General features: G+C 37.8%; 1 protein-coding gene across 2 annotated transcripts in view; it reads right to left on the reverse strand.

The window, feature by feature from the left end:
• rnf4 (ring finger protein 4) overlaps positions 1-22,428 on the reverse strand; it is a 97,465-nt gene that overhangs the window by 69,362 nt on the left and 5,675 nt on the right. Inside the window, exons 4-6 of one of the 2 annotated variants that reach the window (XM_079839751.1) lie at positions 3,936-4,012; positions 3,794-3,806; positions 3,421-3,544 (exon numbers count right to left, since the gene is read on the reverse strand). In XM_079839751.1, coding sequence (XP_079695877.1) covers positions 3,421-3,544; positions 3,794-3,806; positions 3,936-4,012 — 214 coding nt within the window. Of the gene's footprint in view, positions 1-3,420; positions 3,545-3,793; positions 3,807-3,931; positions 4,013-22,428 lie in introns of both variants that reach the window. The other variant, XM_079839752.1, reaches the window with a different exon arrangement.

Below are 22,428 nucleotides of genomic sequence, written 5' to 3' on the forward strand. Positions count from 1 at the left end.
CGTCATAGGATGCAATTGAATCGGCATGAGCCAATGAATGTATTATGACCAGTTTCATTATACTAAGCTAATTAAATCAAAAGTTATTAGCATTTTTGTCAAGTTTGTTATAACTTTTGACCACAAGGTGGCACTGCCCCAAAACTTTTTGAGTACCTTCAGGGCATGGAGTGGAAGTCACATACCGAGTTTAGTAACAATACACTAATGCATTTGTAAAATATAGCATTTTAGCACATAATTCAAAATGGCCGACAGCCAAAATGGCCGATATGGTAAAATTGAATATCAGACGACTTGGCATGCCGTCCTGAATCTAACGAGACCACTTTTATGATTTTTGGACAAACGGTTCAAAAGTTATAAGCAAAAACAGCCATTTTTTGTATCTCCGGACCAGCAGGTGGCGCTGCGCCGAGACACTGCATGTTGCCTCAAGTCATGCTTGTGATGACATGTACCAAGTTTGGTTTGAATACGATAAAGCGTTGCGGAGATATTGCCTTAAGAGTGCTTTTGCAACCGCTACGTAAAATTTGTTTGCGCGTTTATCGCAAATGATTTGACGAATCAACTTGATTTGCAAGATTTTTTGTCAGCATGGTCTGAAGATGATCTGGTTCAATTTTCGTGCAAATCGGATGAACCGTCTAGGACGAGTTCGCAAAAGTAGGTTTTTCGGTTAATTAAAAATGGCGGGAAAATTATTATGACGGAAAATGACGTCATATGGTGCAATCGAATTGTCTTGAGCCAAGGAATCAGAGGGAAAAAGAATTTCGTTTCTAGCCCTTATGGTTCAAAAGTTATTAGCATAAACATGAGTCTAATTTTGGACTGATTGTGGCGCTAGAGGGATTGAGTTAGAGACTCAAAATTTGCTATGGTGACATTTCAGACTGTCCTCTATTAGTGTGCCAAATTTCATAACTTTTTACCATACGGTTCTATGGGCTGCCATAGACTTCGTGGCGGAAGAAGAAGAAGAAGATGAATAATAATAATAATAGGAACGGGAACGGTTTCAATAGGTGCCTTCGCACCTTCGGTGCTTGGCCCCTAATAATAAGAACGGGAACGGTTTCAATAGGTGCCTTCGCACCTTCGGTGCTTGGCCCCTAATAAATGCTTTAGAAGCATTTTTCATTGTCAGTTTATGTTAATGAATTAACTAATGTTAACTAATGCAGCCTTATTGTAAAGTATTACCGATATATAAAAATAAAGAATCATAACATTTTCAGTCAGTATCCAGAGCATGTTGTAGTCGAGATTAAAATATAAAAAAAATTAAGTTTGGAAATAAACAGCTTACTAATTCTTAAAGTATTTGACGCTGTGATGAACACCAATGCGAATACAAAAATCTGAACGGCTTTTTGAAACATTTAGCACAGCTGCTTTGTTTACAGGGTTTCAGGGGTAACAACTGTGTCTCTGACAGATCTGATGGTGCTGATGGAACAGCAGAGTAAATGTGCATTTTTGATTCGTTCCACCATGCACTTCTTGTGTGTGTTGAGCTTGTTTACATCAGTGCACGTGCCTCTTTGACGCAGCATACAGTGGTGTTGTGCATTTTAAAGGTCCCATGGCATGGCATTTTTCTATTATTTTATAATGTTTCCTGAGCTGTACTTATATTGTTAGTATGACTTTTACATCATAAAATGTCATAATTTAGAAATAAAAGGCATTTTTTCTATACTGCTGTTTGCCCTGTGGCTGAATGCCCTGCTTCAAGAGGCGTGTCTGCTGTGAGACTTCAGTAAAAACACCCACTGTTGTGATTGGCTGACATCTTTGCATTTTATATGAGCGGAGGGGGCGTGGTTTATCGAGGCACGAGCAGGCACGAGTCTGCCAGGGAGACGGATGGACCTGAGTTCACTTCACATCAGTTCTCAGCATGTCTGAACTGTTTTAGTTACAGCATATACTTTAGGTTATTAGTCTATTTCTAGTCGGAGGGACTGTCACTCATGTCAGAAAGTTAGTAACTTTAGTAAATTATGGATCAGCGCTGACTGGAGACGCGAACCGTTTAGAACGATTCAGTCCGATTTGGTGAACTGATTCGGTTCACTAAAAAGAACTGGTTCAAAAGAAAGATCGTTCGCGAACCGGACATCACTAATGTATCAGAGACTGAGCTCAGCGATTGCTAACAAAGTTATTTATAGTAACTACTGAGTTATGAGAGCGCTGTCAGTCAGCGCGAGTTTATTGTGTTTGTATCTGAGAGTTCTGAATAAACAGTCACACCGAGTCCGTCTCTTCATCATTATTCTACCAACTTTGTAACACATGCAAAGTACCATTACAGCTGTCGAGATGAACGAGTTAAAAGTAAGTGTTGATAATAGCATTATTTTTAAAATAAAATAAAAGCGTCAGTGACGCGCGTTGAGTACACAGCGCAAACAAAGACACAACAGCAGTAATCGGATGTAATCCAGTTTATTGTGGGGCTAGGCTGGCTAGCCCGGATATGCTCAAGCTTACCCCCCTTCTGCTTAATCTCACGCCGCGTTTGGTGCCTCCGCTGTGGGCCAGATGCAGTACTGTGGGTCGGGGATGTTGAAGGCCGAGCTTCGGCGTGTGTGAGGTTTATCTCTGCTGATGTTGAGCAGAAACTCATGACTGTATGCACATTTTAGAACCGATAGACGCGACGAGGACGTACAAAAACACTGACTCACAAGATATAAAACACGAAAACACCGTTCTGTCTGGAGAGAGAGAAGCCGCATTGTGTGCACGAATAATAAATAATTAGCTACACATCAGAAATCACTGATCACAGATCAGAAGGAACTGAAAAAAGACTTCTGTTTTCATTTGTACATCCAAACACTGAGAAACTGCCAGCGTTCACTCGTTCACAAGCAATGATGCAATGATCTCTCGACGAGCGTTTGCATGGGCGTGCCAGATTCTCTGGGCGGAGGAAAGGGAGGAAACCGTGCCTGCTTGGACGTCAAACCAGGAGACTTCAGGATTGGCTAGTCTGGCCTGTCATTTTCTCAAAGGCAGAGAAAGACAGCCACAACTCGGTTTTACACCGATCAACATTTCTATCCACTTGGGGACAATATTCAGGCTAGGGGAACTCATATTAATGTTGAAAAACCTCATAAAATGAAAATTTCATGCCATGGGACCTTTAAACGGTTGATGGGAGAAGTATTCTTAAAATGCATTCAAAAAATTGGAATACTTTGTAATAAATAATTATTCACAGTATTTTGAAGTGACAATATCATGCATGTTCATTATCGTGATATATTTTATTAGCATATACCGGCACATGTCTAGATGTTATCTTCGTGTAAAAGTTCAAAGCTGCATCCACAAAATGTGCATATAAGGATGAAGATTATCGTTTAGCATAGGCCGATCTGTGTAAGATGTATGTACCTGGCCCGTGAGCTGGCATGTAGGGAGGACAGTAAACCTGGACTGAGTCTGAGACTGGACTCTTCCTCTTCATCACTGCTCAGTACGTAACTCTCTGTACCTGGTCCACGTCTGCTTTGCACACCTGCAACACAAACATGAATGTTATGACACTTTTAAAAACTCATTTCACTAAGTATTACAATAAGTATTCTGTGAAGTGGCACAGTGTCATGTTATTTGAAATCCACCCCAGATTTACTTTATGTTTAATGAAAACTACATTTACACTAGCTTTATTTTATTTTATTTTAATAACACGTTTTTATCAAAAACGACTCACAAATGAAAAGTTTAATTGCATCAACAGAATAAAACAAGAATGATACATTACCATCTTCCACAACCTTGAGATGAGAGAAGGGAGAGACAGAATGAATTAAAACCCCCTTCATAATACCAAAGAACAGAAAGCACATGCTTCAGTCAAACCTTAATTATAGTACAAATGTTGAATACAAGTGTAGAAGACTCACCACAATAGAATCATTATTGGTGAGGTCAACAACCGCAGGTTCAGATCCTTCACACGTTAAATCTACCACATCTCCACCTTTGACAAGACAGCATGAAAGAGAAACAAGTTGGCATAGTCTGGATCAGGAGATGTTCAGTAAGAATCTAAGGGCCTGTTTACACCTGGTCTCTTCATGCGTTTTCACTGATTGGAAGCTAACCTTTTTGTTAAAGCTCTTACCTTGCCACATATACACTATATTGCCAAAAATTGCACAGCCACAAATCACAGTTCTCATGCAATACGGGGAGGAAGCAAGGTCTTGCTGAAGCGAGAAATGGTGCAATGTTATGCAAAAGGCATGGAAACAACTAATAGTGTGTCAAAACTGAATGGAGATTATCAAAAATATTGTATTAAAAGGAACGCTATATATAGAAAAAAAAGCCATTGTGGTGTTTAAAAACGGGTATTTAAAGCTGTTCTGTAGTCTCAAGAACTGTCTGAAATAAAAGGATTTTCATTCAGGACAATGCACCACCCCATGCTGCAAAAAACACCACAGGCATAAAACAGTTTGAAACGTATTTCTAAACCCACTGTAAATGTTTCTCTTTGTGAGCACCTTTGTGAGGTGGCTGAAACGCAGCTTTACGCACAACTGCATGTTTGCAAGGAGAGGTTCTTGAAACTCCAGATACAGCAGCCGCTTCAAATACCCGTCTGCTGCACAACAGTGGCTTTTTTTTATAATGGTCCTTTAAATCGAATACATTTTTGACAGAAACTTTCCTTAAAGGTCCCATGGCATGAAATTTTCATTTTATGAGGTATTTCAACATTAATATGAGTTCCCCTAGCCTGAATATTGTCCCCAAGTGGATAGAAATGTTGATCGGTGTAAACCCGAGTTCTGGCTGTCTTTCTCTGCCTTTGAGAAAATGACAGGCCAGACGAGCCAATCCTGAAGTCTCCTGGTTTGACGTCCAAGCAGGAGCGGTTTCCTCCCTTTCCCCCGCCCAGAGAATCTGGCACGCCCATGCAAACACTCGAGATCATTAACGTTACTTGTGAACGAGTGAACACTGGCAGTTTCTCAGTGTTTGGATGTACAAATGAAAACAGAAGTCTTTCTTCAGTTCCTTCTGATCTGTGATCATTGATTTCTTATGTGTAGCTTATTATTTATTATCTGTGGACACGCAGCGGCTTCTCTCTCTCCCGACAGAACGGTGTTTTTGTGTTTTCTATCTTGTGAGTCAGTGTTTTTGTACGTCCTTGTCGCGTCTATCTGTTCTAAAATGTGCATACAGTCTTTTCTGTTTAACATCAGCAGTCACATCTTTAGAGATAAACTTCACATACGCCGAAGCTCGGCCTCCAACATCCCCGACCCCCAGTACTGCATCTGGCCCACAGCGGAGGCACCAAACGCGGCGTGAGATTAAGCAGAAGGAGGGTAAGCGTGAGGGTATCCGGCTAGGCTAGCCAGCTTTCCCCACAATAAACTGGATTACATTCGATTACAGCTGTTGTGTCTTTGTTTGCGCTGTGTAACGTTACTCAATGCGCGTCAATGACGCTATTCATATGATTGGAACATATCTAGAAATAATGCTATACTCAACACTTACTAACTCGTTCATCTCGCTGTAATGGTACATTGCATGTGTTACAAAGTTGGTAGAATAATGATGAAGAGGACTCGTGTTTATTCAGAACTCTCAGATACAAACACAATAAACTCGCGCTGACTGACAGCGCTCTCATAACTCAGTAGTTACTATAAATAACTTTGTTAGCAATCGCTTCGTCTCCGTGATGTCCGGTTCGCGAACGAATCATTCTTTTGAATCGGTTCTTTTTAGTGAACCGAACCAAAATCGGACTGAATCGTTCTAAACGGTTCGCGTCTCGAGTCAGCGCTGATCCATAATTTACTAAAGTTACTAACTTTCTGACATGAGTGACAGCCCCTCCGACTAGAAATAAACTAATAACCTGAAGTATATGCTGTAACTACAACAGTTCACCCTGAACTGAGACATGCTGAGAGAACTGATGAGAAGTGAACATAGGTCCATCCGTCTCTCTGGCAGACTCGTGCCTGCTCGTGCCTCGTTAAACCACGCCCCCTCCTCTCATTTAAAATGCAAAGATGTCAGCCAATCACAACAGTGGGCGTTTTTACTGAAGTCTCACAGCAGACACGCCTCTTGAAGCAGGGCATTCAGCCACAGGGCAAACAGCAGTATAGAAAAAATGCCTTTTATTTCTAAATTATGACATTTTATGATGTAAAAATCATACTAATAATATAAGTACACCTCAGAAAACACTATAAAATAATAGAAAAATGCCATGCCATGGGACCTTTAAGGCTTTATCTGACCGAGTTCTCCTGTGCTGTAAATGACTCACAAATCTTATGATAGTTCGATAATCTCCATTCAGTTTCCTCACAATATCAGTTGTTTTCATGCCTTTTGCATAACATTGCACAATTTGCACTATTTCATGCTTTTCATCTTCAGAGAGATCTTAACCTCTTCGAGGTTTCCATTTACCTGACAAACTATTGAACAAACCTGTCTGAGATTGATATCAGTGATCTAAAACGATATGGAGAAATAAACACTTTCTTTGAAAAACTAAAATCTGAATGTTTATTGTACTGAAATCCTACTGATAACAATTTCAAGGCACAGAAAGGCAGTAAAAGCATTGTTAAAATAGTCCATGTGACGCCAGTGGTTCAACCTTATATAAACGAAGCGACGAGAATACTTTTTCTGTCCAAAAACAAACAAAAATTATGACTTTTTTCAACAATTTAGTTCTGGCATGTGTCAGTCTCGTACGCTCCCGCGCATGCGTCATGGTGCTCACGTGAACAGCATCGGCTGCCATACATCTCAAGAGCGCTGCACTGTATTTACAATGGAAATTGCGTAGGAGACTGTCACAGACGTGAAGAAATTGTTGAATAAAGTCATTATTTTTGTTTGATTTTGCGCACAAAAAAAAAAAAAAACAATTCTCGTCGCTTCATAACATTAAGGTTGAAGTAGGGCTGGGCGGTATGTGAATTTTTTGGGGGGATAATCGCCTTCAAAAATATCGCGATATCTGATAATATCATCTACTCCGCACTGACCCCGCCCACTCGCGCCATTGCTCATGTCTGTGTCCAAATTTTCCAGGCATAAAATGGAGGACAACGGCTTAATATCCAAGAAAAGATGCACATTGGTAATTTGGCAGTATTATGGATTTAAACCAAATGCAAATGGTGAACCAGCGGATCCAACAGAGGCTATCTGTAGGCTGTGCAAAAAAAAAGTAAAGGTTAAAGATGCGCAGACCACTAATCTCCGCAGCCATATCCACATACCCCATCCAGCAGTAGCGGCCTCATTTGAGCCCCGCTCTGCAGCCGCTTCTCAAAACGGGAAAAGATCTAGTTTAACTCCGATTGCTTCTGCGTTCGCTTGTGGAAAGTACGATAAATCCAGTTTAAAATGGAGATAGTGCACTCTAGCTGTGACCAGTTTTCTGGTTAAAGAGATGATGCCTCTTAGTCTTGTGGACCAGGCAGAATTCCGGTCCATGCTTCAAACTTTTGACCGGCAGTATGAAGTACCCAGTCGGAATTATTTCTCAAGAACAGCTATTCCAGAGCTGTATAATACGGTGAAAACTGAGGTTATGACTAACATCAGTAGCGCGGATTACGACGCTCTTACGACGGATATGTGGTCGAGCAGCAACACGATGACACCTTACATGTCAATTACTGCTCATTACATAGACAAAAACTGGGTACTACAATCAAACTGCTTCGGAACGATTTATGTGCCTGAGAGCCACACAGCAGATTATTTGGCAGATAGTCTCTTGGAGAGTGTTAAAGAATGGGGCGTCGATGAAAGAATTTCATGCATCTCCACAGACAACGGAGCTAATGTCGTTGCAGCAGTGCGGCAACTAAAATGGCCATGGCTTAATTGTTTTGGGCACAATTTTAATGTCGCCATAAACAATTCACTTCAGAAGGAGAAGGCCAGTACAGACCGAGCATTTGGTGTATGCCGGGCCATTAATGGGGCTCTCGTGAATTCGTGAGAGCGCAAGAGGAGCTTGACATCCCTAATCACTCTCTCATAACGGTAAAAACATTTTATTTTAATATTATTTTGGTAACACTTTAGAATAAGTTTTCATTAGTTAACTACGTTAGTTGCATAAAATAATAATGAACTTGATGTTATAATGAATTATTTTCATTTCAACATTTACTAATATGCTTGATTATTACTATCAAAAGTTGTAGTATTTGTTAACATTAGATAATGCACTATGAACTGACCATAACAAAGATGAATAGGCCATTTTTCATGGTTGGTTCATTACATTAGTTAACAAATTAAACCTCATTGTAAAGTGTTACCATTATTTAAAAAAAAAAATAATTGGTTAAACAAATGTTAAATTAAAAGATTGCTATAAAAAAAAAAAAAAATAGACACTTTAAATTCTAATGTTATTTGTTTTGTTTATTAATTAATTGTAGGACTGTCCAACGCGCTGGGGCTCGAAGCTGAAGATGACAGAAAGGATTCTGGAGCAGACTCCAGCAATATGACAGGTCTTTGGTAGTGGACGTCGGCTTTTGTCATCTGCAAACTTAGGCCAATTTATACTTCTGCGTCGGACCTACGCCGTATCCTCCACGGCACAAGTTACGCGTTGGTTTTCATTTATACTTCTGCGTTGTTGTCTGCGTCAATGTGCAATTCCACATGCAGACGCTAGTAGGCAGTGTCCTCGGGCATGATAGTGTAATCAAGACAACAGCCGATTGCCGAAGAAGAAGCAGCTTGTTGTGTAGAATGTGAACATTCGTTGTCGGAGTATCCAGCAGTGAGATAGCGGCTTTTCTTGCAGCGTGAGTTGTTATATCTATTACAAATTAAGCCTCTCTAGTTCATTAGTAGAGTTAAAGGGGCTATATGCGTTTTTCTGAAATTTAAACTCGCGACTGACACCTGTGGCCAAAAAACAGAACTGCTCTCATTTTCTGCTCGCTCTCGCAGTGGTGGTGACGTCACATCCGCAGACAGCGCGGGAAAAGACGACCCGCCAGAAAATATGAAAAATAGGATACAGGCTTATAGGTGCACCCACTGTGAGCGGACAAGGTGTCAGTATGCTCATCAGGAGATCTTTGAGTCATAAATGGTAAAATAAAAAGGCTATTGTTACGTTTATTTTGGGGAAAAAGTTGCATATAGCCCCTTTAAATAAGAGGCAATCTGGTGCTGGAATGCGTTTGTGAAATTATGCAGAGCTCGTGGGGCTGTTTTCAGTAGCAGTGGCTCGAGCAATCGATTGCTGTTGCGGAGAATTCATTCACGAAATGTACCCTAATGTGTCCCTGTTCTTGATATGCAATCACTGATTAACATATTTGGTTTTAATGAGAGAATAAATAAACTATACTCAGCGGATCTATGTATTTATTTACTAACATAAAGAATGTCTGGACTACAAAATATTGTTTTATAGCAGACGTAAGGAAGAAACTATCATCCCTTTTCTGGACCAACACACACTCCTATCGCAGATTTATTTATTTATTGACCTGAGGGAGAGGTTCTGGCAGACCAATCACGGCGCTTGCGGTTTGCCTAGAATTGACGCGTTGTTACATTTTTGGAGAGGTGCGCATCAGGGTACGGCGTAGGGTACGCGCGCATCACACAGCCTACGGCGTAGCTACGGCGTACACTCGGCGCAGAAGTATAAATTGGCCTACGTGGCAAGATATTTCCGTTCTGGAGTCAGTGATCAAAGGACTGAAGCCTTTAGCAGACTTGACCGACGTTTTGTCAGGAGAAACTTATGTTACTGTTTCGTCTGTCACCCCAGTGCTACAACACACACGTCGTGTCTTAACGGAAAATGATGATGACACACAATTGGGTAAAAAAATTAAGACTGGCCTCTTGGAGGAATTAGACACCAAATATAACAACCACGCAACCCAAAAACTTCACAGAATCAGCACTCCTTGATCCCCGCTACAGAGGTGGATTTAATTTGAACGAATTAGAGCAAACCAAGACAGAAGTGCTTGATGCCATTACAGAGTGCCATCGTCACTCAAGCCCGGTAAATCACGAGAACATGGAAGAACATGCAAACACCAGCGCTCAAGAGGTGCCTTTGAAGAAGAAAAAAAACACACTGAGTGATCTCCTTGGAAAGACCAAAAAAAACACCTACGAGTGAGGCGGGTCGGGCAGCGGCTGAGCTCGCGGCCTATCTTTTGGAAGATGTAATTGATGGAGAGGAGGACCCACTTGAGTGGTGGAAAAATAATGAAAGCCGATTCCCGCTCATGTCTCTCGTAATGCAAACATTTTTGTGTGTGCCTGCAACAAGCAGTCCTGTCCTTCAGAAAGGGTTTTTAACGCAGCAGGTCAAATTGTCACCCCATTCCGTAATGCTTTAACCCCAGAAAAGGTTAATATGCGGGTTTCCTGTCTAGAAACCTGCGTTAGATTGTTGCGTTAATGTTTTATAAATGCATAGGTTCAATTAAATAACGTGGTGTTTAGATTATACATTTTATTTTTGAGAACTAGCCTAATGTATTTTTAAAAAATTAAATCATATTTGTTTTAATTTTGAATGATAATTTAGATTTTTGATGATTTTAATTTTTTTTTTAAAAATGCATTTATGATACGCAACTAAGACATGCATGCAAACCACAGTTAGCCTACGTTTTATAGGTTAAATTAAATAACGAGATGTTTGGATTATATTTTATTTTTAAGGTGTCTAATTAAAAAAAAAAAAATCAATTGTTTTAATTTTGAATGATGATTTAGTTTAAGATTTTACTGATAATTTTAAAAAAATGCATTTATGATTTTCATACGCAACTGTTAAGACATGCTTGGTAAACCACAGTTACTGTGTTTTACATATCACCTACATAAAGTTATTTTAAGGTGATTTACCCATAGTTTGATAAAAAAAAAAAAAACGTTTTGAATATGTTACTGATAAAAGCAATTTGTCTAAATGATTTAATATCGTTCACATTGTGTCCTGAATAAAATAATTTTTTTTCCAAAGGTTTCGCTCTCTCGTTTTATTTTTAGCGTTAGTATTTTAAATGTTTTCCAGGTTTCCATGTTTGATTAATATTTGTATTATTAATAGGCTATTCTATTTATAATTTAATAGCCAATAATATTTTTTAGAGCTGTTTAAAACATTTAGCCAAGCCAACCTATGTCTTGTTAATTTGTAACGTGCTTCTCTTTGCGCATGTATAATGAAAACAGACACAACCAACGTCTTATCCATACACTTCAATGTTTTGCTTTAACACATATAGGCTACTGTAGCTATGCATCAAAAACACTAAAAAGGTAAGTGTATGGTAACTACTAAGCTATTTATAATGTTTTTGGCAGCAATGTCAATGCAATGCAATGCAATGCAATGCAATGACAATGCAATGTCAGCAAAGTGGAGAGGTGGTGGTCCAGTGGGTTAAACCACTTAACTGATATGCAGAAGGTTGCTGGTTCTATTCCAGCGGTCACCACCAGTGTGTCCTTGAGCAAGGCACTTTACTCCACGTTGCTCCAGGGGGATTGTCCCTGTAATAAGTGCACTGTAAGTCGCTTTGGATAAAAGCGTCTGCCAAATGCAAAAATATAAAATATAAATATAAAATGTCCTGTGAGTTTATCAGTCGTCATTTTTACGATACTGTCGATTATCGTCTGATACCACTGACTGTTATCGATATCGAGATATTTGCGAGACATCGTCGATATACGATAATATCGTCGTATCGCCCAGCCCTAGGTTGAACCACTGGACTCACATGGACTGTTTTAACAATGTTTTTACTACCTTTCTGGACCTTGAAAGTGATAATTACATAACTGTCTATGGAGGGATCAGAGAGCTCTCGGATTTAAACCCTAGGAGTCTGAGCTCTTTTGGGGCCCTTTAGAATTTGACATGCTCTGACATGTGCTTTTTTCAGTTGCTTATAAACACATTAATGGCAAGAGTGTAATTACACTGTATTCAGCACAAACTGGGCTACCATAATATGTGAGCAACATGTATGTACATGCTTTTATTTTTTAGAGAAAGGTTTATGCACGTTTTTTTAAAAAACTAAAAAAAAATTGTTCTTTAAAAGTTTTAAAATTAAGGCCTCAAAACACACAATAGATGTGTCCACAAGACTTTTGACTAATGGGTGCATTTGCCTAGAGCAGTGGTTCTCAAACTTTTTATACCAAGTAACACCTCCGAAAATATTTAGCTCTCCAAGTACCACTATAAAGACCAACAATAAAATACAGTAGCCTAACTATTAGGCCTAACTATTCAGCTACATCTCTGCACAGTTCAAAAACGAGGCAGTTTATTCCTAATAAGAATATATGTATTGTTGTCAACCACTTTAACATTGTAAATAACACAGTTTGTACATTAACACTACACTGTGCTTACATACAGGTAAATAAAATAATTGAATAATGATTAAATTAAAATGCATTGTACCTAAAAGTTAAATGAAAACTGTACTGTACTTAAATGTAAAAAAATCTATTGCATTTTAACATTACTTTATTTAGTGATTCCTCTGCATACCACTAGAGGTAGCTTGAGTACAACTAGTGGTACTTGTACCACACTTTGAGAACAACTGGCCTAGCGTTTTTGCTTTAAACTGATGTGAGAAACATTGAGCCTACTCATGCACAAAACAATACACTGATTTAAATTTTGTAAGACAGTTTTTCTTCACAAAGACAGTATGCGATGAGGCGTGATAGCTAATGAATAAAGCTGGAATCACACCTGAGAGGACAAAAGAACATAATAGCCCACATAATGAGCTGCATAATGAATGAGATTCAGGTATGTGACTGAGAGCAACAGGACAAAGGACATATATATTATATAATGTACTTATCTAGTTTGTACTATTTTTTGTTTTTGAAAGTAGTCTCATGCTAAAAATTTTTAATTAAGATACAATTTATACAAAACGAAATTCACTGTAAAGCAAGCAATTCACTTTCTACAAAACAAAAAATGTACTTTCTACAAAACAAAACTCCAGATTCATTTAATTAGAATGTAGTCAAAGGCCTATTATATTTTAAATGATCAAAAGATTTGACTACACTGAAAAAAAATGCTCTTCTTATTTAGTTGAAAATGTTACTTATCTTGTAAAAGCATCTTGATTTAAGAATGTTTAAATATTTAGACTAGAAACAAGACAAAAATGACAGCATTTTTTATTTTATTTTATGTTTTTGAAAGTAGTCTCAAGGCCTGTACACACCGGGACGAATATCGCAAGCGCTTATCGCCAGCGTTTTTCGTGACGTTTTTCTGCCCATCTTGAGTGTTCACACCCAAGCGATTTTCACTGGCGATGCGCCGAGTGAACGTGCACATTCAGTAGATGCGCTCCCGGTACACAAGGTGGTGCTGCGGCACTTTATGCCTCTGACACTCGCTTGTCACACAGAAAAAGAAGAGAGACAGTATTTACGTGCTTGCCAAAACCATAGACATATGTATATGGCCAAAACAATTCACACACTTTTTGCTAACTGGCAAGCAGCATTAGCAGTTCATCTTCTTCTTTGTCTACTTACTACTTCTTCGTCGTATCAATGTGTGCTCGGCAAGAGCGTTTTGTGCTTGAGCGCCACCAAGTCGTGTTTTACTGTCAACTTTCTACAAAACTCGATAAAACAAACGTATTAATATTAATTTATTGATATTAAATTTAAAAAAAATAACATTAGGCTATAATATTTAAACATCAATATGAAGAAAAATACGTTTGACTGGTACTATATTTATAGCATCTGAGCAGACATTTGCGAATAAAAGCTTTATTGATGTGACACTCGGCTCTTTTACAATAAACACGTTATAATCTGTCCAAAACAGGCCAAATAAATCTTGTCTAAAATCTTGCAGTATGGAATTTTATATTGTAGCAGGATTCATATTTAAATGGTCTTTTTGCGTTTACTAATCACAGATGCTAACAGAATAAACTTGGCCTACCTTACAATCAGCCCTGAATCCTTTGCTCTGAACAGAACATGAACTTTCATGAGGTGAATTATTCCTCAACGAGTCTCAAAACGATGTAGCTGAAGTAACGTTACAGCGCTTCACTAGATGTTTGTATGAGTTGATGTGTGGGCGTTGACGCATGGATCGTCAGTATTTGAATCTGAAAGAGTGCGCGCTCTGTGGGTGTGGTCGCATTACCGGATAATGAAGTGGCTAGCGGGTGACTGACATCTATCTCTTTTCAAACAGATTACATAAACACAGAATATTTGTTTTCGATTTGGTTTACATTGTTTAAAACCTGACATTTCAACGTTTCTTTAGACATATGTCTCATGTTTGTGAGACAAGTATTCACTAAGCTAGTGTTCCTTCTCTGAAGACTATCTGAATGAACGTCTTTGACAGAGAGGCTGCAGATCGCACTGCATGTTTGTTTTCTTTATTTTGCAAAAAGCAAAACATTTTGTTTTTATTGTGACTGTACACAAATTAAAAATAGAAACTTAACAGATTATAATGATGTATATAACACTTGCCTGAATGATAAACGACAGCGTTATTTGAGTCTCTTTGGCACTGATAAGAAAAAAAGAGCCGGATGCGCCAAAAATATCTTCACTTGTGTTTCGAAGATGAACGAATGTCTTACGGGTTTGGAACGACATGAGGGTGAGTAATTAATGACAGAATTTTTTTTTTTTTGGTGAACGATCCCATTAAGTTGAAATAATTCAGGCTGATGGCGGCAACAAAAGCATATATTGCTATTGATTAACAGCCTTGTTTCTCACAGTAGGTCGGTCTCTTTAACAGTTTATAAGTTATTGTTCAAAATCAATTTCCCTATGGAGAAAAAAGAATTGGATTTTTCCTTCCGGAAACAGACTGTTGCACTCTATAGAGGTTGCTCTAAATGTAGCTAATTCAATGCAAATCCAGCTCATAAACTGAAAAGGAAACTTCAGAATGCTGCCCAACTGTGATGCAAAGAAATTGCTTATATATTGTTCAAGGCTTTGCATAAACACGTTATTGTTGTTCATAGGGTCTTTACTAGTGATGGGACGTTCAACAACGAGGTAGAGGTCTGCATTCCCATGGCTCTACATTTCCAAATCAAAGACGGTAGCGGTCGGTAACTCTGGTGTACATTGGATAGGAGTGGGCGGTCTGAAAATAGGGCGGCCGCTCCGAAAACTTTCTGCAATGGTGGCGTTCACACAGTTCTCCGTTTCCTGCCCTGAGCAATCTGGCAATATATGTTCTTTGCATCCTGTCCATTAGTGCACCTTCAGGATTTTGGAGGAGAGACGTTCAGTAATAAAACTTTGTCAGTCAGCGAACATTCTGTTCTTGCATGGATGTTAAAAAAAAATTACTACATTTTGCAGTAGCTATAAGCTAGTAAGCCGACAGTTTTAACTTTTGTATTTTTGGCAAATAATTTTGAATGACAGATGTCGTATTTGATTTAGCCTATTTTTCTCTGTGACATTTTTTAAGATGTTGACAGTATCATAAGACAAAAATAACAAATCAAATTATTGTATAGCCAACATTTTATATTTGTTATCCCAGTCACTCTCTTTCTTTAGGGGAAATTTAAATCTGGAAACGAGGTCTAAATTTAGCAGGATCGGACGGGACGGGGCAAAAGTCATTCTAAACTGAGTGAATTTTAAGCGGGAGGGTGTGGAACAGAACCTTGCGGGAGCGGGACGGAAAAAAACAGTCCCGTGCAGACCTCTAAACCGAGGCTTCAAAGCTTGTATCAAAAAAACGAAACATCTCATCGCGAAGCACTGTACCGGAGCATGATTCGTTTTGCCATAACCACGTGATCTGTGACATCCGAAGTTTCATTTTTGCACACAACCACGTGACTGCTTCGTATTCTGATTTTAAAAAAAATAATAATTGCGTGATTCGCGAACCCCTTAATAAATCATAATACGAATAAACATTTACATGGTTTTGTGCATGTTCAATCCCCAGTTCACAAGCACTTCAACTGACCGTTCCACAATAATTTTCATTTATTTTAATAATATATGCCAAGCCTTGACTATGCATAAACTCATAGGGTTAATTAGGACAAGCTTATATGAAGCCAACCATGTGTTGACTGAAGCAGATTCATAAAAACTGAATAGTACAACCACTGTACTACACACGTTAAGTTATAAATGTTATATATTAGAGAATAAATGTTATTATATGAGGGGCTGTACAAGCCATAATACATTCTGGCATTCACATACATATATTTCTACTCTCTCACACTCATACATCCTCCTTTCACATACATATTTTTTTTTCTCTCATAGTCAAATTTTTTAAGAAAATGTGTGTATGTAAGAGAAAAATGTATACATGTGTGAGAGTATAGTGGAAACGGAAGGCAGGTCATGTGCGATCACGTTCAGCTTCTCAGCGCCGCCGACATGGTCCATTTTTTATTGTTTGGATGAAATACAGGTTTGTGTGTTTTATTTCATCTATAAAATGGTTGATGTGGTGTAAATCATTGTATTTAATGCAAGGCAAACTACACTGACGCGATATCGGTCAAATAAACGAGTGTCGCACCAGTCTTTTTGAATTATGGAAAGAAACTCTTGATGCCTTGCATAATTTAAATGATTTATTCCTAAAGATACTGAATATAATTACTTTGGATTTTGAAATATGTTCTCAGAACTGTGCACTGATTGTTTATGGCCAGGTTATGGAATGGAAGCACTCAGATAGCATCTGTCGGCTATGAGAGAAACGCAGGGTGGAGATCTGAAATGAGTTCCCTGCCAAACGTGAGCCCATCTCCGGCACGAGAATCAGCATCGTTACGGTGGAAACGTAACAGAGACCGGTTGATTACACTTGAATTACTTTCAAATGTGTAATTTTTACTTCTAAAATATTTGTTACACGAGTAGGGGACTATTTTTTTAGGCATTGTAAATATGGTATAAAATAATAGGCTGTGTGTTAAGAACTGGTTGTCATAAACCAGTGGTTGTGTGGAGTATTTTACAAAGGATTAACATTAGACATGTTATTCCCAACCGGGGCCGTAGCCAGTTATGAGGTCACCGAGGTCCGGACCTCGGTATTTTCCAGAGGTCTATATAATAAATGTTGTGAAATAAATGCCTACTATAGTATTAACTACTTTAGTGCAGTAAGGATATAGCACAGCACCAAGAGCTTCTCATCGGAGCTGCCTCAGCGGTCTGTCACCGCGCTCGTCAATGGCAAAATAGTTTAATAATATTTATTGAATATTTTGAGGAGATCTTTTGGTACTAAATACTATTTGTGCAATAATTATGGTCCATGAATGACCGCTTAAAATATGTTATTATTTATATTACAATTAGTGTAGTAATTAAGGTTAAAATCGAAAATTCCAATGCAAAGAGACAAATTAGAGTCATTTTGTGGCTGGAAAAATAATAATTTTCACTTGTAATGCCATTACCCTCAAGGTCCCTGTATGGCTCTTTAATAAATATACATGTATCTAGTTGCTCCAAAAAAGTATTGCAGATCATAACTGCTTGCTTATTTTTAGGTTTTGCATTTGAATACATATTTAGACATGACCAAACTAGATTTCTTTAACCCTTAAATCCATGACTGTTTCGCCAAATATTCTTACATATTCGGGTCTTTAGCGACCCGGATCTATATCTAATAGTGAGGTGTCGTTCATGAACGATTCGTTCATTTTGAACAAATCTTTAATATGACTCGAGAACAACGGGTTGTCTCAGAGAGCGATTCGTTCATTTTGTGTTGACTGTGCATGCACAACCTCCCATATGTTCTGTACAGGAAACAGAAAAGATAAGTTCATCTCTCGAGACTTGGGGTTTGAGTCATTCGTTCATCAAGTCCCAGCCCCATAGGTAAGGCTATGCAGTCACCAGAAACAGAAAAGATCAGTTCATCTCTCGAGTCTTCTCGTTCGTTCAAGTCCCCATAGACTGAATGCAGAAACCATTAGGGGTGTAACGGTACACGTATTCGTACCGAAACATTTCGGTACAGGGCTTTCGGTTCAGTCCACGCCTGTACCAAACGGTTTCCGAGTGCAATCTTTAACAGTTAACAGTCTGCTTGTTTTAAGCGCGGAACACACTTCAATCCGAGTTCCCACACGAACATATTAAGTATTCAGTCCATTTTATCACGAAATTCAAATGATAAATGCCGTTTTGATGGTCTATGTGACGTGACTGATCACAATTCAAGCGGCCACGCGTGAACGCGATCATCTCTTCCTAAAGAATAAACATGAATGACCATCTGAAGGTATGCTGAGGATACATTACAACTTACTGTCACATATCATATGTGGTGTAATTGCTAAATCAGTGTTTCAATGGCGGAAAGACGTCAATATAACTGCTTGTAAAATAAAAAATGTCATGTAACGTTAGCATCACATTTAAGTTACCTCAGGCAGTCATTCAGTGTCCACATAATTGTATTCACTAGAGAAATCAACTCTTTCACTAAATATATAATCTATATTAGCCTATATATTCATTATATTCTACTTAACCTGTTAGGGGTGTCTTGATTATTTCATGCATGTTAAATAAACCTGTCATGAAAATGACAGACACTGTGTAGGCTATAAATGATTATATTTCAACAACGAATTGGAGAAAACTATTTTATAATTAGATTTAGAAGTTAATGCAAAAATTGCCTTATGTGAAGGTAACAGTTTTGCACACAATGTGTTATTTGAGTGTTGATTATTATTAGGGCCGTCAATCGATTAAAAATTAATCTAATTAATTACATACTCTGTGATTAATTAATCTAAATTAATTGCATACATAATTTTTGCTGTGAAAGTATTTTAAATATTTCAATTCAAATGAATCGATGAATAATCAGCATTAGTGACATTAAAGTTCAAAAACTCTTTTATTATTATTTTCACTGTTCAAATATTGGCCATAACAATAAACAATATGACCCAATATGCTGAGGAAATAAATTAAAAAGTGCTTCAGGAAGATTTTTTTCACTGTACATACAATCAGGGCTTGACATTAACTTTTTTGCTCACCAGCCACTGTTGCTAGTGGTTTTCCAAGTTACTAGCCACTTAGCATTTTCACTGGCCACAATTTTGCTGCATGGAAATTACATTTTATATGATTAAAGTTGAATTGGGCATGCTTAAATTACTAGATTTTGAGTCATTTTACTTGATTTAGAAGATTTAAAACCCTTTCAAACTTTCAATGAAGAGTGACCACCCAAATCAAGACTATATTGTATATCAGCAGGTATGCAGGTGGGCAAGGGGTGGGCAATATGGCTAATATGAGAAATTGAATATAGGCTAAATAAAAGAACTAAGAAGCAAATTACAAAAACAATAATACATTTCTTTAAAAAAAAAATACAGATACAGTAGGTTTATTTAATATGTATACATTTATTTAACACCTGTAGTTGTTTGATTAACATTAATGACAGACAGGTATTCATTTGGGCTGCTGAATGCATGGACGTTGTAACGAGTAGGAACATAGTGTGGCCCCTTTAAGAGTGTGCGCTCCCTGTTGAGAATGCGTATCAATAGTACAAGTTTGCAGTGTCGTGGAATGCATTCACCACGCAGTTTTTCGCGTGCATATGATACGCACTTTATGGCGCGTATATGACACGCTCTTGGGTAGGATAGTGGACATTGCAGGACATCACAGTTTTATCAGCACTTCCATCAGGCTACGTAAATGTTCCAATCAATGATCCAGGCAGCGCGTTCTCGTCTCCCTCCTTCATTTTACAGCTAAGGGTCAAAGTCCAATGGATTAATCTGCTTCTTTTTTTTTTTTACGCGTTAATTTCGATTAATTAATCTGAGGAAAAATAACGCGTAAAAAATAAAATAAATTATTTTGACAGCCCTAATTATTATACATAAAAATAAATAACAACTGAATTTAGGCTAATAGTTTGGGCTCTGTTGTTAACCTTTAATATTAATGTGCAAGTAAGGGCTCCCTATATAGTTTACAGAAATATCTTCAATAAACTTTTAGTTATAATTTAATTAATTCAAGGACACACTTTTTCAGTAAACCACTGTTTAATACAAATAAATAAAAAGCAATTTTGTAAAACTGCTGTACCGAACTCGTACCGAGCCGTGACTTCAAAACCGAGGTACGTACCGAACCGTCAGTTTTGTGTACCGTTACACCCCTAGAAACCATTAATCTCTTGAGTCTCGTTCTTTTCTCACGTGACGTGACAGCCGTGTTGGATACAGAAATTAGTTAATTCCTTTACAGTCTATGGTTAATCCACAACCTTCCTTACAAACAAGGGAGTAGTTTTTTTATATTTAGTTCCGTTTTTAGCTAGTATAATTGATTTTCATATGACGCCTGGACACATTGGGTTGCTCAGAACGGATAGGCATAACAAATGTTTATTGCACATATCTTCTGATGATTTTATAATAACAAATATATTAATTTAATTAAATATTAAAAAATGTATTAAAATATATTACAACATGCAACATATACAGCATTACAGTCGTATTATTGACTGCGAGACACTGAACAGGGAAGCGGTCACGTGAAAAAAGAACGAACGACTCGAACGAGAAGAGAGAAGAGAGATGAACTAATCTTTTCTGTTTCCGGTGACTGCATAGCCTTGCCTATGGGGCTGGGACTTGATGAACGAATGACTCAAACCCGAAGACTCGAGAGATGAACTAATCTTTTTCTGTTTCCGGACGCATGTATTGCATACGAGGCTGTCACGGCCCAGATCAGACATGATGACCGAACTAACGGCAGCGGCTCATACCTGAAGACACGAGAGGTGTACTATCTTTCCAGGAAACAGATGTGATTAAATGTGAAGTGAAAAAGGAAAGAACGATTTGGATCGGGAGGTGAGGTGAACTAACAGACTGCATACATAGCCTGAAGACCCAGCTTAAGCAAATAATTAATCTTTCACTTTTCTCAAAGTTTGGCCATGGCTGCATTAGCTTAGAATACATTTTTTATTCCAAAAGTACTAAATGTGTTGAAAAATGTAGCATGCAACATTTTAATTAGATTCTGCTGAAATGAACGAAATGACTTGAAAGATTCGTTCATTTTGCTGAACGAGATTCAAAGATCAGAGTCAGTAAAATGATCCGAACTTCCCACTACTAATATCTAACATGGATAGATCTATACAGGTCGCGATAATATATAAAACTCCTGATATTAGAGCAACAATTGCAGAAGAATAAAAATAAAACATATTTCGTTACCTTTTGGAGCTTAGAAGGGTTCAGTTTGAGCAGATGTTTTATACCATCACCACTGTCCTCGTCAGAACTCATTTCCCAGTACATTCTGCATCTGGATCATATTCACGATCTCACGCATATTCTCAAATCTCATTTTCAACGTCTTGAAAATCAATATTTTGATCACTGACAGCTTCCTTAATCAGATCCACCATCAAGTGCCAGTGACTCTAATATTTGAATGTGTTCAGTACTTGCTCTGCAGTAAATTGCTGAGCCATTTCAAGTTTTACAGATTATAATTATTATTGTTTAGTTTTCGGTCTGCGGTAAGTATGAGTGAAACGTCACTTCATTACTGTGTATCAGACATTGCCACCTTGTGGAATAAAGGTGAATTGCAGTTTTCATCATTATAGATTAATTTATTATTGTGCAGGAAAAAAAATACATACAATCTTACACACCTCTGGTCGTTAGCGACCCAATACAATTTTGACAAAAAACTAGTGGAAAAACAGGCATTCAATTATAATTTTATAATTTTTCTCTTGTTATATTGTTTAAAATGGATTGATTGAGGAATACTAAGAAGGCTGATGTCTAACTTTAAAAAATTAATGACGAGGAGGGCAGTGAATGACGTCTCGGGTCGCTAAAGACCCGAGGTATGCATTTAAGGGTTAAATGTGAAATTTAAAAATGTTAATAACTTACATCCTAATATTTTTAATGATACTTATATAAGCACACACAAGTGAATATTAATGAATGCAAGAAAATATAATTAAACCCAAGAAAAGTTTAAAATAGCTAAAAAGACAAATGTATTTTTCCTTATGTACAGTAAGCGATATGCATATGAATTGAGACTAAATCAAGATCAAAATCGATATTTGTGCCAATAAAAAAAATATCAGATTTGTCTAGTTTTACATAAACTCCAAAAACAGAGATGATAAATGAACTTAAGAAATCACAGAAATGAAAAGACTACAGTCCAAGCTCAGCTTTAGGGGGGTATTGACAAATAATCTACTGCCCACTGACATGGTTTTGAAAG

The sequence above is a fragment of the Gobio gobio genome, assembly GCF_949357685.1.
Source record: "Gobio gobio genome assembly, chromosome: 16".
Taxonomy (NCBI): domain Eukaryota; kingdom Metazoa; phylum Chordata; class Actinopteri; order Cypriniformes; family Gobionidae; genus Gobio; species Gobio gobio.